General features: G+C 33.0%; 2 protein-coding genes across 8 annotated transcripts in view; both read left to right on the top strand.

The window, feature by feature from the left end:
* The window catches only part of toc (toucan), a 269,046-nt gene that overhangs the window by 26,853 nt on the left and 220,561 nt on the right, over positions 1-21,632 (top strand). The gene's annotated exons all lie outside the window — the stretch shown is intronic.
* LOC149420773 (sn-1-specific diacylglycerol lipase ABHD11-like) lies at positions 9,618-16,989 on the top strand. The gene is made up of 4 exons (XM_089635105.1): positions 9,618-9,624; positions 13,081-13,365; positions 14,042-14,282; positions 16,848-16,989. Exons 1-4 carry the CDS (start codon positions 9,618-9,620, stop codon positions 16,987-16,989), a joined length of 675 nt encoding a protein of 224 aa, XP_089491231.1.

The raw sequence follows: 21,632 nt of genomic DNA, 5'->3' as shown, positions 1-21,632 counted from the left end.
GTGCTGTTCCATCTGAAATAAAAATAAATTGAAATGTTTGATTTAATCGTGTAGCCAATTCATCAATTATTCGTCTCATAGAATTTAATACAATAAATTATTTTAATTTAGGTTAATATTAATATTGTATGTTAAGTAGCTTTCTATTTGTTAGCTTTTTAAATCGGTCCAGTAATAGTAAAAATTATTCTTTTTACTCAAATTTATATTACAAAAAAAATTATGTTAATTAATGTACAAACACTACAAACAAAACAAAACAAACGATTTAAACAAAATATAACGATTGATTATTTCTTAAATTTAACATTTACCTAGTAGGGCAATCCTGAATGACAGAAAGAGGAGATTGATTAAGGCGTTCCTTTTGGATTTTTGTAAGCTCTGCTTGTGCGACCAAGGAATGACTGAAGTGGGTGGCAACTTTTTTCAATTTAGCAACAAGTTGTTTAAGCCAGTCTTGAGATTCAACACCAGCTCGTATGCAAAGTTGAATCTGGTGTATTGCGCAATTGACATCCTCAAAGCCTGACAACTGCATTGCTCTAACCATATTAGATCCACGATCACGAACCATGCAGTGAACTGTTTGGTGATCAATGCCCCATTCTTCGAGAATAGTTTGAAACTTTGTTGATATTATGGTGCCCGTATGACGTTCATCCATGACTTCACATTTCAAAATTATAGTCTTTTTGCGAAAATCCTTTGAAATCCCATGTGCAGTTACACTAAGTAATGAAACAGCAGAATGAAGTTCCGACCATATGTCGCTTGTAAAAGATAACTTATCAAATTCTTGAATTAAATCTTTGGTTTTCTTTGCCAACCTATTGTACAAATTGTTGCACACATACGAAGAAAAAAAATCACGGCCTCTCATTTTGTACTTTGGAAGGGCAGCGTTCATTACTCTACGAAATCCTGTACCCTCGACAAACTTAAAGGGTAAGTTTTGGAGGGCAATCATTTCAGCAATCGTACGATCCATTTCTTGAGATTTGTGATGCGATGAATCCCAATAATCATTTACTTGTAGGCTTTGTTGTAATGTTAATTGTCTTTTAGCGTTTTCGGCCGGAGTTAAAGTAACCTACAACATAAATTAGGTTAACTTCACAAAATAAAACACGTATAATACAAAAAAATAAATAAAGTCTTGTTTGTTCAAGCATCAATCAAATTCATACGATACGAAACTAGTTTTTTTCTCACTTACACAAAGTTGATAAAGTTATAGGTAAATTTTCGCTTGAACTGGGATTTTTTTACTCAAAAAGTTAAATTTTTGTGTAAAAAAACTTGTCTAAAAAATCCCTCCGTTGTATTTTTAAATTTCGCGCCATTACACCCATTAAGTGAGCCACACTTTACGGCCCGCCGTATTGACGAATGCCAACCTAGTAATATCAAAATGACAGTAAACGATGAGCAAATGGCTGATACCTCGTACGACGAAAGCTAATTTTGATTTTACTGTAATTGAAATTTAAAATGCAATATTTTTCATCGCCCCAAGTGCTAAACCTTGTCTTTTATAGTAGTTAAGGGAAATCAAAAGGTTTTTCAACCAAAACGTGCGTGTTAACCGCTTCCAGTTCAATCGAAAATTTACCAAGTTATAAAGTAATAAATAAATATTTACTGACCTTTCGTTTTTTCGTTTCCAATGAAAGTTTGACAGCATCATCTAACTTCTCATACTCTGCAAACTGTTCGGCATTTCGGCAAACTAGTCGTGCGACCTTTTCGCGAATACACTTTTTCACAGAGTTTGCATTTGGCACTTGAGTCATCAATCTCAACGAAATAGTTCCAAACAGGACTTGTTTTTGGTTTCATGATTGCACTAAACACAACATTAATAAGTAGAGTAGAATAACAGAACATTTACGCGCTTACGCTAAACGTCACGACTGTCACGAGGTGCGGTGATGCGCAGAATGCAGAATCATAAATAAACCCAGTGTTGCCAAAATACATAAACTATAAACAAACCAACTCGTTGCGACACGTTTGTATCGTTTGTGTCCCGCCCCCTGTCCAGTCGTCCCCGCGCCCCCCGCCTCCGCGCTCCTAGCTGTATTCTCCGTTTAGAGTTCTGTTATGAAGTTTGCGGAACCAGAAACGGAAACGGAAGCGAAAAACTTGCGGAACTTCTGCAGAAGCGGAAGCGGAAGCAGAGCTCTGTTGCATCACTACTTCTTTACATGAAGAAAAGTATAAAAAACATGTCGGTGAAGCAAGAAAAGTTATGGTGGCTGAGTACAAAAAAAAACTAATACAGCAAACAAGTATGTTTTCAAAAGTAAGTACTGAGAATGAACAAAGCTTGGCTGCCTCATATGAAGTTTCATTACAATTAGCCAGAGCAAAAAAACCATTTAGTGATGGAGTTTTAATAAAAAAATGCGCAGTTGAAATGGCTAAACGCTTTAAGCAGCCGAAATTAGCGGAAAAGTTTGAATCTGTTGCATTATCTCATCAAACGGTGGCGCGACGAATAGAGGACATGGGTAATTATATTACAAAAAAAATATGTGATTACTTTGTAGATTGCGAATACTATTCAATATGTTTGGATGAAAGTACCGACCAGACCGATGTCAGTCAATTAATAATCTTTATACGTTGCATTTCCAAAGATTTTACAATCACGGAAGAAATGCTGGATTTAATACCATTTCATGGAACAACTAAAGGCAGTGATATATTTGAAGCGGTTAACAAAACTATAGTAGAATATGGAGGATTTCGTAAGTGTTCTTGTATTGTGACCGATGGGGCAAAAGCTATGACCGGGACAGTGACAGGATTCGCGGGACTTCTAACACAAAATGGCATTGATTGCCCGTTGTTGCATTGTATTATACATCAGGGAGCCTTGTGTGGAAAATCTTTGCGTCAAATGAATGCTATGAAAGTTGTTATAAGGATAACCAATTTGATTAGAGGTGGAAACAGGGCATTGACACATAGAAAATTTAGAGACTTTTTAAGTGAAATCGATGCAAACTATGGAGATTTACTATTGCATTCGGAAATCAGATGGCTAAGTGCTGGCCAGTGCTTGCAACGCTTTTTCGCCTTAAGAAAAGAAATACCTTTATTTCTAAAAAATGAGATATCATCTGACACTTCTGAACTACAAGATAAAATGCGAGATCCTCAGTTTCTGGCTGATCTTGCGTTTTTAACTGATATGACGCAACACTTGAATGAATTAAATTTAAAATTGCAAGGTAAAAACCTCAATATAGCCAACATGTACGGAAATGTGAATGGATTCAGAAGTAAACTGAAATTGTTCAAAACGTCTCTACAACAAAATGATTTTTCTTTTTTTTCAAGTTGTAAAGAACATTATTTAGAGATGAAAAATTTTGAAGAATGTAATTTTTTGGACCACCACAAAATGATTTTTCTTTTTTTTCAAGTTGTAAAGAACATTATTTAGAGATGAAAAATTTTGAAGAATGTAATTTTTTTACATGGACGAAATAATCGTCGAATTTGAGCGGCGTTTTGCAGATTTTAAAAAAATTTGAGAGTGATATAGCTCTCTTTACTCATCCATTAACGATCGCAGTTGCGAGTGTGAAGATTGATTATCAATTGGAACTGTGTGATCTGCAATCAGACCCCTTTTACAAGGGCAGAACAGAAACAGGAATTGATTTTTTTAAGCTCCTCGCTGAACGTTTCCCGAAACTGACGAATTTCGGGCAAAAAATGGGCTCGATGATGGGCAGTACCTACCTTTGTGAAAGTGCATATTCAACAATGAAGTTTATTAAATCGAAATACAGGTCTTCATTGACAGATACTTCACTTAAACATGCACTGCGCCTAGCTACCACTAGTATTGAGGTTGATGTTGACAGAATTGTAAAAGACAAATTAATGAAAAAGTAGATAATAAAATAACGATATTACGTATTATTACCAGTATTTTATTTTTATAAATATTTTGCGGCCCACCAATGTATTTAGTCTTTTTTATTGGCCCTGGGTCCCATCTAGTTTGGACACCCCTGATGTAGATAATAGATAATAAATAGATACGTAGTTGTTAATCTTGTCAAATTTCGCAATTTTCGACTTCTTTCTAAATATAGATGACTTTTCATAAATGAATTGAGTTTCCTTATTATTCATCATGTATAAAAGTTGATTGAATTTACATTTAAAGATTATCATAAAAGATTAACTCCGATTGATTATTCACTTAAAAATATATCACGAATAAAAGAGTTATTGTAAATTTTTCTCTTTGTGAAAACGCTCTTCAATTGTTAATGAGCTAAACTAACAGATTTTTTTTAGTTTTGGGGTTATGAAGCTTTATTCTGTTTGACTTACTTTATGAATTACCTAATTAAAATAAAGTCGAAATGTTGTTCTAGAAATTAATGGCAGTAAAAGCAAAAATAAAAATAAAAATTTAGTCTATTCAGACTAAATTTAAATTTAATTAAAATTTTAATTAAATTTTTATCTAAATTTAATTTAAACTTTATGGCAATTCTGCCATAAAGTTCAGACCAATTCTTCAGTCAATTCTTGTAGTATGAATTTGCTGCGTTCTTTTCGCAATACTAATACTTAAAAATCTGCATATATACATATTCGTCGATATGCCATCGTTATTTTTCTGAGGAACCGTTTTTGTTTTGAAAGTGGTTTTAAGAAATATTTTTGGGGTAGTTTTTTTTTTAATTATCGAACCTTCGGTATCATAAACGTAAGAATCATAAATTAATTCCCTAGTCTCCGCTATTGGGAATCGGATCCAAAAGGAACTGAACTGGGAACCTGTTCATTTTCAGTTTTCGGGTAACTGGAACCGCAGTGACTTCACGCCTACATTTCAAGCTGGAACCAACAGTCAGAAGTCACTTGTTTTTACTTTTACAGTAAAATAGCTATTTTAAAACTCCATAACTCACATGGAAAAAAACGTGGCAAGCTGAAAATCGTTGTGTTGGTATAGAAATTCAAAACAGAAGAAGCTGAAATAACTTTACGATTTGCTTGTGAGAAATGTGGAGATCCGCAAAGAGTGCAAGGCTGATGTAAGTTTAATGAGTAAGATCAAGAAATGGACGCTTAGATGGTTTGGGCATGTAGAGCGAATGAGCGAAGAAAGGAGTGTAAGGAGAATATACGATGAAAATATGAATGGTAGCAGAAGTCGGGGACGCCCGAGAAAGACATGGCACGACCAAGTGAATCAGATACTTGAGTCGGGCCATGTCAAGAGTCTATTTAATAGAAGAGTATGTATAAGACGATGTATGAATGTGAATTAGGCAAGGAGTGTGTAGTGTGACCGAGTTGTTTGGCGGTCCGTCCTATCTGCCTACCCCTGCGGGGAAACAGGGGTGTTAGTAAGTTATTTAGTTTTAGTTAAGCATTTACAGTTAAATATTTCCAAGTTCTCTGTACGCACTTAACAATTGTGATGACCCCAGAGCAAAGGTATTGGTTAGGATTAATAAATCAGTCAAATTCTAACAGATATTGGACCCTAAATTGAACTTTGTACTGAAATAAATAATCTCAAATAACATCTTTCACAAAATTCATGTTTTAGTTCGCTGCCAGAACCGGCTCTAGGGCATTTCTCGCCCAATCCAATAAGTGCCGATTGAGCCCCCCCCCTCAATAAACAACTTTACGAATTTTTATACTCACACCATTGATGAATATAAATATGATGAACATCAATCTTAATATATAAAAATGACGTGTCACATGTCATGTTCGTACACGCTAATCTCAGAAACCGCCCAATCGATTTCAATGAAATTTTGTAAATGTGTATTGTTGGTTCTAGCTTGAAATGTAGGCGTGAAGTCACTGCGGTTCCAGTTACCCGAAAACTGAAAATGAACAGGTTCCCAGTTCAGTTCCTTTTGGATCCAATTCCCAATAGCGGAGACTAGGGAATTAATTTAAGATTCTTACGTTTATGATACCGAAGGTTCGATAATTAAAAAATAAACTACCCCAAAAATAATTCTTAAAACCACTTTCAAAACAAAAACGGTTCCTCAGAAAAATAACGATGGCATATCGACGAATATGTATATATGCAGATTTTTTAGTATAATATTGCGAAAAGAACGCAGCAAATTCATACTACAAGAATTGACTGAAGAATTGGTCTGAACTTTATGGCAATTCAGACTAAATCTTCACTTGATCAAAGAATTTTTTTGTACAGGCACTTAACATATATATTTTCTTAGAACCTTTGCCCCAGACCCTAGATACCAGTTGGAAAATTCCTAAACAATAGAAAACACATTTATCCCACGTTATGGGTATTTTAAAAATGATTTAAAGGATATTTAAGTAAATTGAAATGCGATCTTTATTTTCACAGTGCCCTTTCAGGATTACGCCTATGTTTTTTTACAGTATGCAATATACGAAAAAAATTAAACAGTATGCAAAATACACAGATTCGACACTGCTCGCTGCTGCTAACAATTTATCTTTTTTTTTTCACTCAATTATTATTGTTTCTCTATTCCGACCTTGAGTTCTCAAGCATCGAGTTAGTTTTATGGCCTTTTTTATGTATGCATGTCGGAGCCATCGATAAGTATTTTATTTCTTAGAAACTCGTTTCCTTACAAATAAATACTTACATAATAACTACATATTAACTAATATGTACCTATTGCTTAGTATGTATGTACGTAATATCGACAACCTATGCATATTTATTCATGATAAATTATTTTAAGAAGGTAATTGTATATTAGTAACGGGGTTATTTAAAGTTTACCGACAATTTTTATAATATTTTTCGATGTCCTTAAGACGACATAAGACTCGGGGTCGAAGTAATAAGGGGGGTTGCATGAGACTCACATTTTAATTAATTCAGATGAATTCGTAATGAAATTACATGTTGTGCTTGACCGATCCCTACGGATGTAAGTTATTTATATTTAAGATTAATGAAAACAGTACCTTACCATTAAAATATTTCATGTACACGGTTTGACAATTTTATAAAATGTTTTTCGATAAAATCGATAACATCGTAAAAATGAAAACAGAGCTTTTGTGGAAGTACAAGAATGGCAAATGTCAAAATGAAAATTATACAGTTTGAATGATTAATATAAAGATCACCATTCCCAACTATGCCGATTTCGAAATTCTGAAAAAAATCCCTCCAGACTAATAGTGTAAATAACCAGGGTAAAAAATTCTTTCGAATCTAGTAAAAATATTTTGTGTGATATTGTGTCCAAAAGTATATTGAAGAGAACTGTGAAAAAGCAATATCTCAAACGTGTTTGCACTGTCAAACAAACTTCCTCCCAATTTATCTCTTTTAAAGAATACAAAACCAAAACAATTTATGGTAAAAGATTCATTGGCTTGGAAGATGCCCAAATATGAACGGTTCGCTGACTGCATACTAATTACTTGCAAACAATACAAAGTCAATATAAAAACACACGGATAGTGCCTATAACATCCAGACCGAGATCTGAATTAAATATAGGAACTTATAATTTATAATAAGTGGTGAAGTATTATATTTAGATGAGACATGAAGTGAAAAAATAGGTTCCACTTTTGTTTATCCAATCAGTCCGATTTGGCCTCCAATGGCGTCTCTAATAATTGTATATTAGATCTTATTATATCATTTTCATAGATCCTAATAGATGGATAACTAAACACGCCATGTTATTTTTAATTTTACTGTCAACATTTTTACGTTTGGGTATTCCACGAAAAAACTTGTGAATTGCACAACACATTTTTCTCAAGGTTTTGCCATTCATTGTCTTTGTAAAAATCTCTGTTTGTTTGCTTCGCGGAAAGTAGTTACAATTAACTATGGTAAGAATTTATTATTTTTGATTGGTTAACTACTGTAATTTTTATACGAATACCGCACAAAAGACCCAACTGTTCCCAACCCAACGATCTGGAGCTGGTGGAACTACGGCATGCATACTGGGTTTGTTGTGAGGATGAAAGGAGAGGGGAAGGAGAAATTGGAAGGGGAATGTTGTGAAGTACCTTTCAGGCAACGTTTAGATTTCGAATGGTGGTCTTTCACCGGGGCGATTCTGAGAGTGTGTTATACTAGAAATTGTTTTTTTCCGAATAAATAACCAATTTCGTTGAACTCTATGGGGCCAATATGTCAAAAGATGTTGAGAAGTGAATAAAATTGTGTGTTTTATTATTTTCACTATGTGTTGTTTAAAACTCGGTAATTAGACAATAGTCGAAATAATTACAAAATAAATATATAATTAATTTACTAATCATTTTAATAATATTAACTACTTAATTTACTAATATTTATTTACCTGTTAGAATTTACCTATTTTAATTTTCATTTACTTATTGTTATTTTTGTTAATAATTATTTGTACTATCTCTTTTATAATTGTCAGTATTGTGGCTGATAAGCCAAATTAAAGAAGATTGATATTTTGCCAATTATAAACGTACTGTTCAACTGTAATTTTAGTTTGAATAACTGTTGTTTATTTTTGTAATAATTTGTAGATTTATATTTTTTATATTGTATTAAGTTCAAATGTATCATTTTTATTTATTTATGAATATATATATATTTTTTTAATCGATTAAAAAAACAATCGTTTGGTCGAAATAGTCCAGGATTTTTCCCCATTGATATGCTACAGGTGTAATGATGTCTACAGTGGTGATACCACAGACTGCAAAGTTAGGTGCGTCAAGCTGTACTAGTACGCGTACCTAAGATATAAAATGACACGTGAGGCCCACCGCGGGTTAGGCTTCAACGGTTTACAAAGCAGTTTCAAAACGGTTTTTAAACAATGGAAAGTGGTTCTCAGTGAAGTGGCAGTTTCAAAACTGGTGCAAACGGTTCATAAACGACGGTTAAATCGTTGGAAACATTATCTAGTTCTGGTGTAACAAGTAGGTTACCTTATCTAAACACTTTAGCTAATATATAAATTTGATGTTGTTTATGTATTAAAACGGTTAAGCACCAATATCACCGGATATCACAAATTTGAAGTAGATGTAAGTATGAAAGGTCATGGGGATAGTTTTACTATTTTGTGACATTTGTCAAAAGATATGTCAGCTGAACTGTCTGTAAGTGACGTTGAATATGTCATATGTGAGTTGCGCCGGTCTGTCGATTGGCGCGTTCTCGCAGAAATCTCGCTTTCTGAGTATAAAAAAGTGCATGGGATCTTTTACGAATATACTTGTTATTTTAGGTTGTATAAGTTAATATATTTTTGTATAAGTGAGTTACCTAAGTATAGTTCCAGTGTTTAGTTTAAAAAAAGTGTTTGCCTTAAAATATTTGTCGGAATGCTTCTAAGGTGTTGAAATCGAGCATTCGTGTTAATTAACAACAAGGATGGATATAGGAATGGATGGTACGTATATTCGCTCTTTTATAGATAACGCATTAACCTCTTTTGTACTTTTTTTTTATATTTCCAGGATATGGTTTTGTTCAGAAGGGGCCCAAGTAATGGAGCTATATTCTAGGATAGTGCGAACAAAGGTTTCACATGTTCTTCGAATTACGATTTCGTTGGTAAACGATGTACGTATACACGATGTCCCGTAAGCTATGGATCAAATGAAGTGGGGTGATAGGGGAGGCTATTTGCAATTAAAATAACCCAATATGTGGTGGTCCAATTCTTAACCCTTTTAATGTTATATCAATTGTTGTTTTTTTTAAATACCCGATTTTCCATTTAAACATAATCATAAAGTACGGTATTTTTTCTTTTTAATTATGCTGTTAAAAGTATTTTTAAGAACTCTGTATCCATATTACAATAGAAAATCTCGTAATTTGTTTTATACCTTTAAAAATAAAACCTTGCATTAGACTGAAAATGTGTTCTAGAGAAAGTTGAACCACAACTAAAAACAGTTTCTGCTGATTCCAGCAATATTCACAATGACAGTATTTAAGAGGGTTGAACACAATTGAAAGAATTATAGTCAACTTAACTTGACTTCGCACTAAAGAAGAATATAAGATATTTAATGTGAAATGATCAAGGTCTCTGGAATTTTTAATTCTTTATTTGTTACTAGCTGAAGTCTCCGGCGTTTTTTATTAAGTTTTTCGAAATTTAATGTAGATAGTGACCTTCCTCTTGTTTTAAAGGTTAAGAGTGGGAATTTTTATCAGTCTCAAATTGTAGAGTTAGAAGTGAGCGAAACATCGTTAAGTTTATATTGATAGTTGAAATGTTGTTATCGTGAAACATCGTATTATGTGGCATTTACTAATATGTTTAGATAAAGTTTGTTACGTTTACACCAATCTTGTTTTTTATCTCAGTTTATTTGAACGTTAATTTATAGTTTGTATAGGTTTAAAGAGTTTTAGGTCGCTGGCAAAAAGTAACACATTAATTTATTATCAAAATACACAGTGGCGTAGCTATAGCATTTAAATGGGGGGTTTCGACCTTAAGGGGGAGAAATTAACGAGAAAGTTTTTTGGGAGCTCTATTTACCACAAGTTATTATTTACATCCCATCTATTTACCACAACTTATCATTTACATCCCATATATTTACCACAACTTATTATGTACATCCCATCTATTTACCAAAACTTATTATATACATCCCATCTATTTACCACAAGTTATCATTTACATCCCATATATTTACCACAACTTATTATTTACATCCCATCTATTTAGCACAACTTATTATTTACATCCCATCTATTTAGCACAACTTATTATTTACATCCCATCTATTTAGCACAACTTATTATATACATTCCGTATATTTACCACAAGTTATCATTTACATCCCATATATTTACCACAAGTTATCATTTACATCCCATATATTTACCACAACGTATTTTTTACATCCCATCTATTTAGCACAACTTATTATTTACATCCCATCCATTTGAATTACGATTTCGTTTTCCCGAATGAATGAATAAATGAACTACTGAAACTGAATAATTTAAGTGTAAATTAAAATTTGACATCCGATTAAGCTGAAACTCGGCAGATTGACTCGTTGTCGATAACAATGCATTCTATCTACTTTTAGTGGAACCCAAGTACCTACACACACGCGCGCACACATGCATTTTTCTATAATTGGATAGTATTTACGGCAGTTAATCTATATATCTATGTATATAAATAAAAATGTAAATGTTCGTTTGTTCAAAATCTCAAAGTTCAGAAATTCCCCTTGAAATTTTGAAACAACGTTGCATTTGAATACGCGTGTGTTTTTATATAAATGCCACATAATACTGGTAAAAACATTCTTTTTTGTTATCTGTGACAAATAAAAACATTTTTGTAAACATATTTACATATACATATTATACACAAACGTGTTCGCTGAGAACGGCCGAGCTGTTCGTTTTAGCCGGCGTTCGATGGGATTATCTAAGGCACATCAAACAACAAAATAACTTCATGTATGTATATTACAAGCCAATTAGTTATTGGATTTATGTAATTATAAAATTTTTGACCACACCAGAAAAAGAAAGAAAATAAACATTAAAAAATTCTTGAAAAAAAAACACAACATAATACAATAAGTAATTAGTTTGTTTGTAAATTTGAACTACTTAATAGAGGTACTAGCAGATAGCACCAATTGCTACATTTGTGATTTATGTCCACGAAATGATAATTCTTATGTCCCCAAAATACAAACAATTTATCGTTGAAAAATGTTTCTGTTTCTGACTAGTTTATTAACTTCTTTATGATTTTTTTTATTTTAAAACTTACTTAAAAAAATGCTTACAAAAAACTTAATTTATTATAAGTAAAATACAAAACCATGTTAGAACGGAATACCCCGTTAACGTCACATGTTTTCGACTTTTATAAAAAATAGCACAAAAAAAAAACTTTTTTTAAATTATCTTTCAAAAACATTTTAATGCGATTATTACCGATTCTTAGATATTTCTCGAAACATTTTGTAAGATTTTAATGATGTTTTTAGTAGCGTTTGTGTAGTTTTAAATCGATGTAGCCGTTCTCATTCCACACAGCGTTCGTATTCCATAAACATAACTTACATTTTTTTTCATCTACCTATTTTGATTTTAGAATGACTGTTTTTTTTCCATCGCTATTTCGGAGTAAGAAATATATTTGCTGTAAATCATCCAAACAGCAACATTTTTTTAACGTGTTGTACTCGGAGAATTTGTATCGTTGAAATGAAACTATTGTCTGATAAGGGGTTTTTAAATGTACTTTCAATGGATACCAATATTGTTTGGTTTAGATGTATTGGCTCAGGGAAATTACGTTTGAAACTTATTTTCGTAGATGTGCGATTTTTGTGACGCCGAGTGTATAATATTTTAACAGAAAATTATTTTAATAAACTATTTTTTTAGAAATACTAGTAATTTTTATAATAGAAAATTGTTATCGGTACAGGTTACAGGTATGATATCTATATTATAAGCGTGTTTATAATTACCATAATAGTGTTAATAGAGATTATTAATAATTTTCTTGAATTTCAATTTTGAGAGGAATCAATGACACACTCTATTTAACCGTGAGTGATTTAATGGAAATACCTACAAGAAAATGAATTAATATGAGGTTTTTGTCGCTAAATGTACGTGCGTTAAAAACAGTTTTTTTTTATCGATTTTTTTGTGCCATCCATTTCTTTCTTATTATTTGGGCTAGCTCAATATAGTGAAAAAAACTCTTCTTCCCATTATAAGACAAGGTTGTTATAAGTTAGATATCATTTGCAACTCGACAGTTGATCGAAATAGAAGTCGTAATAGGTGTTTTGAAAAGAATAATTTACAAAAAATACACACAAGATTTTAAAGAAGTTGTCATCTCAATCGTTTTTTTATTTGTGAGAGTTTATTTTTAAAGAGTGGTGAATTACCCTGAAGAATTCATTTCAAAATGTTTCAATATCGACGCTTTAGAATTCTTGCAAGAAACTCGCTAAACATTTCTAGAACGAATTCGAAGTTCTTGAAAACATTTTCTACTCGTATAGTCGAGGATGTTGCTCCAGTGAAAACGGTTGATCTAGCTTATGCGACACATGACACACAAGAATCTAAACAACAAAACTTGACACCTCTCATCATTCTGCATGGTATGATGGGCGCAAAGGATAACTGGTCCATGTTTGGTGAGGCTATCAACCGGAATACAGGAAGAAAGGTGATTGCAATAGATGCGAGGAATCACGGGGATAGTCCCCGATCTGAGGATATGACTTTGAAGCATTTGGCTGCGGACGTTCTGGCGTTGCTGAAGAAACTTGACATCACCAAGACGTCTATTCTTGGACACAGTATGGGAGGAGGAACGGCCTGTCTGTTGGCCCTGCAGAATGTACGTATATCTGATTATTACTACTAATTTTATTATACTATTATTTAAAAAATCTATTTTTCTAATATTTGTAAAATCCTTTCCGTATCTTCTGATTGTAGAATCCCTGTACATTGATGATATTGAATCCCTGTCTAACCTGGTGTTTGGAATCTCTGTCCATATTATATATGTCTTATATTGTATGCACCACCCGTGAGCGTCTAACTTAGTTGATTATGTTATTTTTCGTCCAATAATTAAGTTTTAATAATTATTTTTCTTAAAATATATAAAATTTTAAAACCGGACAGTAACTTAAAACTGTATATGAAATTTTTATATCGGATGTTTCAAACAAAAATAACCCTAACAAGCGAAATGCAAAAAGGTTTAGTACATTTTTCACGTTTATTGTGTAATATTCAGACATACATTTTACGTGACAGATATTTAGTATTAAACAGGCACCTGATTAATAGCAGAGTAGATATACTAGTGTTAAGATCTTATTGCTTTTTTTCAGCCAAAATTGGTTTCAAGCCTCATAGTCGTAGACATATCTCCCATAATGATAAGTCCATCCATCATCAGGGGAGACCAACTCCTCGACTCAATGCTTTCGGTCAAAATGCCAACGGGGTTGTCGCTGGAAGAAGCCAGACTATCAGTCAAAGAACAGCTATCTGCCACCATCTCAAACGATCCCATCATCAACTTTCTCCTCAAAAACGTAGTCCAATCGCCCGGATCCAATGAGATTATTTGGAGATTGAACTTGCCAGTGATAAAAGCAAATTTCATGACGAGGTTGATTTTTTTTCCCGAGGATGCGTCGTCATTGACGTATTCAAGGCCGACGATCTTCATTGCGGGAAGCAAATCTGATTACATGAGGTGAGTTTTTTTTTCTGAGGATTCGTGGTTATTGACGTATACAGGGCCAACGGTCTTCATTGCGGGAAGCGAGTCTGATCACATGAGTAAGTTTTTTTTCTGAGGATTCGTGGTTATTGACGTATACAGGGACGACGGTCTTCATTGCGGGAAGCGAGTCTGATCACATGAGTAAGTTTTTTTTCTGAGGATTCGTGGTTATTGACGTATACAGGGCCGACGGTCTTCATTGCGGGAAGCAAGTCTGATTACATGAGGTGAGTTTTTTTTCTGAGGATTCGTGGTTATTGACGTATACAGGGCCGACGGTCTTCATTGCGGGAAGCAAGTCTGATCAAATGAGTAAGTTTAAAAAAAAATATTTAAGCAAGTACTTGGTCATAATAGTGATTTTGTTTTGGGATATTATGCCGTGTCTAGCTACCTTCTTCTACACTGCAACACGGTATCGCATCTACATACCTAAGCAAACACGGAGAAAACTTAATGATATGAAATATTGCTAATCAATTAAGAATTTCTTCAAATTATTCGTAATCCGGTTAAAAACGGGTCTGCAGGCTCTTAAAGAATAAATTGATAGGTTTCCCGTTAAAGTAAAGAAGAAATGTATTATCGCGATAACGGAATATATTTTCATAAAAATCGTAATATTTTCGTAATTTGTCATTATATATTATCAAGGCAAAGCAGGTGCATGAACACGTGTTCCTGTGTAATAGGAATTTACTAAAAACTTATCAGGGAATGGCCTGAAATCCTTTTAAGTTTTTTTTCAAAGAAGGCATTATCAAACTGACAGTTTGATAATGCCTTCAGAGGGCGAAACAGCTGTCACGCGTAATAATAATTATACGGCAGAACTTGTTTAAAAATAAACTGTTTTTATAAACCCAATAACAATATTATTGAATATATAAAAAAAATGGAGTTCTACAAATTAAACTTAATAACAATAAAAAAAAATACTTTTAAGTTTTTTACCGGATTACCAATAATTTTAAGAGATTTTTTAATAAATTAGCAATACTCTTCTTTCCCCGTGCAGTGATTAACAACAATCAATAAATTGATATCATTTAAAATCTCTGACTTGAAGTCCTGTTTCAAATCGACTGCTTTGCATTTTGTTCATCTGTAAATTTATTCGTATGTTCCGTTTCAAGATGGTGGTCGTTTTAATGATTCAGTCAAGATCAACTTGTTTATTTGGCTTCTTATTCGCATTATGCCTAAATAAAATTAGAAAAAAATAATAATTATCTTTGAGATTGTGACGTTTCTTTGTACACATTGTATAATCCTTCATTTGAATTAAAAAAAAAACGTTGACTAAAACATTCGTTTTATAATTAGGTAAGTAATAATCGGATAACTTGTATAGTGCCGTTTCCGCTGGGCGCTTCAAGGGCGCTGTACATTTTTTTACGAGTTCCTAGTCTCTATCTAATTTTATTATTTACAAACAGATTAAAAAACATACTTATTATTTACAAACAGAGACAGAAAAACACACTTACCTAGCTCGTCACTTCAGATAAACACACTTTTATTTAAAAGTTCACAACTTTGCACGCAGAGGACACTATATAAAACACTGGACATTGATTTTACATTTGAGTTAAGCTGTGAAATCTGCAGAGTCTGTAATCATTCTTAAATCATATGGCAGTCCATTCCAGGCTTTAGGTCCTGTCACTACGAAAGCACACTCACCGAACATAGTATCTAGTGTGCCCTTTGGTTCCTTCAACCTTCCGATAGCTGATGACGCTACTGACCTAATGGTTGACTGTCTTGAATTGATATTTTTCAGAATACACATTTTCGATAAGTTAACCGGAGCTATTCAGCAGAGCTTGAACTGAATTCTTTCAGGAAGATTTGAGCCAGCGAAATGTGGGAATATTTAGATACGCCGCGCCGGTGATAAGTCTTGCCGCAGCGTTGAAAACGGATTGCAATGCGTTAATTTGTTATCTGGGGAAAGTTGCATATATTGCATTGCAATATTCTAGACGTGAAACAACATAAGAATTGACTAACAATTTAGTCGCCTTTGTTGGAAGGTTTCTCCTCATTGCTTTAATTTGCCTTAATTGAAAGAACCTCGTGCTTACAGTTCTGTTCACTTGAGTTTTGAGGAAAATTCTGCGTCAATCAGGGAAACATCAGAAGTAGGAAAATATTTAAGTACCTACATACAAATTTTATTATTTTAGAGGAAACTTTTGTTTAGATTTATTCAAATGAGAAAGTTAACATACTTTTTTGAACGCGAGGTCCACTGTTTACAGAACTACTAGTAATAATAATGACTTAACATGTTTTAAGATAGGGTACCCGGAAAAAACGACAAAAAATTTTACGTAAAAAGGATCCGTCGAACCGGACCAAACCGGACTTGGCCATTTTGTATAGATATGAAACAACATAATAATCAATGGCTTTAGCATTTGTTAAACTATCATCAATTTTTATATTTTATTTAAAAAAAACTTCGTGAGTCCTAATTTTATATTTCGAATATAAATTAATGATATGTGTTATTTTTTAATTTTACAGTTTAGATGAGCTGCCGAAATTCAGAAAGGGCATGTTTCCAAAAGCTGAGATGACCTTCATAGAGGGAGCGGATCACTGGGTGCACAGCAGTAAACCAGACGAATTCCTGGACGTAGTTTATGATTTTCTGGGAAAAAATTGATCTTCATTATTTGAATTTAAAGTTAAATTATAATTAGAGACCTGAAAAATTCGCAAATTAATTTATTTTTCCATAGATTAAAAAATATTACCGGAAATTTATATTATAATATCAAATTTTACAAAAAAAATAATGCGGATTTTTCAGGTGACTAAATTATAAGTAATACGCAGATATCGGCTTAAACAGGCTCGTACACTGATATACAGGGTCATACACTGATGTAAAGGCTCATACAATGATGTACAAGTTTATACACTGATGTACATGTTCATACACTGACGTATTTTTCAGGTGACTAAATTATAAGTAATACACAGATATCGACTTAAACAGGCTCATACACTGATATACAGGGTTATACACTGATGTAAAGGCTCATACAATGATGTACAAGTTTATACACTGATGTAAATGTTCATACACTGACGTATAGTCTTATACAATGATGTACAGTTTATACACTGATGTACAGGCTCATACACTGATGTAAAGGCTCATAAACTGATGTACAGGCTTACACACTGATGTACAGGCTCATACACTGATGTAAAGGCTCATAAACTGATGTACAGGCTTATAAACTGATGTACAGGCTTATACACTGATGTACAGGCTTATAAACTGATGTACAGGCTTACACACTGATGTACAGGCTTATAAACTGATGTACAGGCTTACACACTGGTGTACAGGCTTATACACTGATGTGCAGGCTTATAATATGGATTTGCATGTATATAATCTGAGTATTTTTGACAATTAAATTTATATAAGCCATTTTATTTCTCCAACCATCCAAAAAGTACATGAATTCGACAACCTTTTACGATTAAACACTTACATTTTCCGGTTTTTAATGTACACGGAGAAAATGAGTATTGCTAATTTATTAAGAAACTCTTCAAATTATTTGTAATCTAGTTAAAACGGGACTGCATGCCGTTTCCAGATAAATTTTTAGTAAATGCGTAATAATATAGGAATACGTTTTAATGCACCTCTACAAAACGCGGAAAGTTATGATTTTAGGAACAGGTTTTCCGATATCGTGACAATACATTGATATTTTACTAAAAGTTTATCAGGAAACCCATCAATTCGATCGCTTGTCATAATGTCCTAAATTTACAGAACCTAAAATATGAAATAAACGGCGATATATAGGTGGGTTCATTGGCTTTAAACTGCAGTAAGCAGTTTGTATGTTTCCGTATTAATATTTTGAGGAATGATATTAACTAAATACAACCAATCGCCATTCTGGGAGAGTAAACCTAATTTGCGTCTAATCAAACTTTTAAAATTGCATCCATATCAACCGTTTTCTCTCGGCAACCACAAAATTCGTTAATTAATCACATATTTATTGCGACTACTGATTAGGTTCTCACTCGCTAACTCGCGAACGCCACTATAATAATGTGAAATCGGGAATTTATGTGATTGTACAAGAAAACATTAATATGCTTGTAAGGATATTTTGTGTTGTAGATCCATTGAATTTGCTTTAAGTACATACCTACGTTAATTTCGCTAGACAACTGACGGCTGACGGTTTCAATGGCGGCTGAAGGATTTAAAGTAGTAGAACAAGAATAAAATAGCAAAACAAATTGTTAGAAAGATTAGAACAGACACTATAGATTAGATTGACACACGGCATGCTTACATAAATAATCGACACATGCCACGCTTTACATACATAATTGACAAATTGCATTCTTACATACATAATCGACAAATGTCATGCTTACATACATAATCGACAAATGTAATGCTTACATACCATATATAAGCGACACATGCCTTCCTTAAATAAATAATCGATACATGTAATGCTTACATGCATAATCATGTCATGCTATACATACCTACATAATCGACAAATGTCATGCTTACATACATAATCGTCATATGTCATGTTTTACATAAATAATCGACACATGTCATGCTTACGTAAATAATTGACACATGTCATCCGTTCGTAAATAGATACGGCGAAGAGATTTATTATGTATCTACATTTGTAAATATTTTGCAGAGTACCTACCTCAGTATTCGTAGTTGTACAGCGCATAACAAGGATAATCAATACATTTAAAAAAAAATACAAAATATAAGACGTAATAAGCATAAAAATAGAAATAAACATTAATAAACATAGGTATGTCACGTATACGTTTCTCTTGTGGTATAAACAGGTATCGCAGTCAGAATCAGTTATCACAAACACAGAGTATTCGCACAAATGTATAGCTTGCAAACAGGACGTATCCAAAGTTTTTAATCAAATTCAGCAGCTAATTGCAATGAACATGAACAAAAAGATAAAATTAAAATAGACCAAAAAACCGTACATTTCGGTGAAAATTTTCGATTTTTTTTTTAATCTTTTGTGTTATGTGAAACAAACATATGGAGTAAGTGAGACTATGGCACACCCAATTCAGATATTCCGATCTGGTCACCAAACACGGCCAAAGCCATTTCAAGCAACGTTTCAATTTTAAATGGTGGTCTTACACATATTGACGTTTTACACGAACCTTTTTTCGTTCAGTTTCTATATGGGTCGCGTTTTTATATGAATTCGATATGAAAGGACCTTTTTTATTTTGGCTTCGATTTTCGTACAGTTTAAGATGGCGGAAATTTTATAGCATCCGTCATGTCATTGTTTTACGTAACTAATTATGTGGAAATGTTGCATGTTTATTTGGTTTTGTATTTAATATATTGATAATGAAATCCACAATGGAGTGCTGGTACCTACCATGATGTATGACAGTGAGGCATGGAACTGGCAGAGGAAAGATGAAAGTAGACTGAACTCTGAAGAAATGTGATCCATGAGGCGTGCGTGTGGGAAAAACCATGAAAGTTCATGTGAGAAACGTGGAGATTCACAAGGAATGCAAGGCTGATGTAAGCGTAGTGATTAAGTTTAGATGGGTTAGGCTTGTAGAGCGAATGAACGAAGAAAGGAGAGTAAGGATAATATATGACGCGAATGTGAATAGTAGAAGAAGTAGGGGATGCCCGAGCAAGACATGGCACAATCAGGTGAACCAGATACTTGAGTCGTGCCATGTCAAGAGTCAGAATAACAGACAAGGGTGTATGAGACGAAATATGAATACGAATTAAGCAGGGAGTGAAGCAACGGTGTGATGGTTAGTTAGTTATTAAAAAATAATGCAAATCGTAGGTATGTGTTGATTACCGATCGCGAACGTGTATTACCTACGCTAACTGATCGGTATTGTGAATTTTGCGTATATTTTTGATCGTATAATTATCGAATGGTTTCATGTGATCTATGGTTATGTTCAAGGTGTTGCCATTTTATGATGATTTAGTAGCGTACCAAGTATGATTTTCTAATTGCAACTATCTGTATGAAGTCGTAATTATGAAAATAATGACTGCGTGAAGCATTTAGTCGATGATGTATAGTCAAGATATTTCACACGAGTCTCAATATAGAGTGTGAAAAAGCAATCGTGTAAAACGCCCATAAGTTTGTAATTGCGCAACCTAGACCAATTATTCTTGAAAGCTGCTTCGCTATGTTCACTTGAAAGTTTATGCGGTATATTAATAAAATAACTTTACAAAATTTGACTACAAAATGTTATAATTTAAATCATTCAAATTTTTGTTGGTTTCCAGTACTAACATAGTTTAATATAAGGAAGGATAAATATAATAATATTTGTAAGGAAGTAAAAGTCTACGATAATTATTGTCATTAGTTTTTAATAATTATGATAACATAATTGTATAATTATTACCAATACCTAAATTATAACCGAGGAACTTGGAATCTCTAATTATTTACAGGAGTAATGTGGCAATACAAATATGAATAGAAGATCTGCAGTAATTATAATAATCATCGTCATGATATGCATCTCCAGTTAAGCGAGGCAGTTGTCATTCCAGATTGTGTACGATGATGTAATCATTCGAATTATAAATAAATCTCACCTTAGCAAAGTCAAAAAGGTCACCTGTGCTGTGAAATGGCCATTGGCACAACTTTAACTTTGCTTCATTTTTCTATATCATTATGAATTATAATTGATGATCAAAGTGGCCTGGGTTAAACCCTTCTCAAACTTACCAAACAACTAAACAACTTTTGGCCTTATCCAGGTATTGACGAATCAAGGCTATATTTGTAATGCAAAGTGAAAATTTTCCAAGATCGCATAATTTAGCTTTAATATAATCTTTACCTGCTCGGAAAATGACTTTTATTGAATATAGCTAATTTATTAAGAAACTCTTCACATTATTCGTAATCTCGTTAAAAACTGGATTGCAGGCCATTAACGAATGGATTGATAGGTTTCGTGATAAACTTTTAGTAAAATACGAAGGTATTATCACGATGTCAGAACCTGTGTTCATAAAAATTCTAATATTTTCTTATTTTGTCATTATGTATTATTAGGGCAAATGCTGGTGCATGAACACGTGTTTCGATATATCAGAAATTTAGTCAAAGTTTATCTGGAAACGGCCTGCAATCCCGTTTTTAACTGGATTACCAATAATTTGAAGAGATTTTTTAATAAATTAACACTACTCATTTTACAGACAAATATGATTTCATAATATTTTTTATTTTTTTT

This window comes from Hesperophylax consimilis, chromosome 9 (genome assembly GCF_061612785.1).
Source record: "Hesperophylax consimilis isolate HC1 chromosome 9, BYU_Hcon_1.0, whole genome shotgun sequence".
Taxonomy (NCBI): Eukaryota; Metazoa; Arthropoda; class Insecta; order Trichoptera; family Limnephilidae; genus Hesperophylax; species Hesperophylax consimilis.
This window is presented reverse-complemented; position numbering and strand designations above follow the sequence as displayed.

Coding starts and splice junctions, on each gene's coding strand:
- LOC149420773 (XM_089635105.1), top strand. Junction 13,366..14,041: donor GACGTCTATTCTTGGACACA/GTATGGGAGGAG, acceptor TGTCGCTGGAAG/AAGCCAGACTATCAGTCAAA. Junction 14,283..16,847: donor AGCAAATCTGATTACATGAG/GTGAGTTTTTTT, acceptor TTAATTTTACAG/TTTAGATGAGCTGCCGAAAT.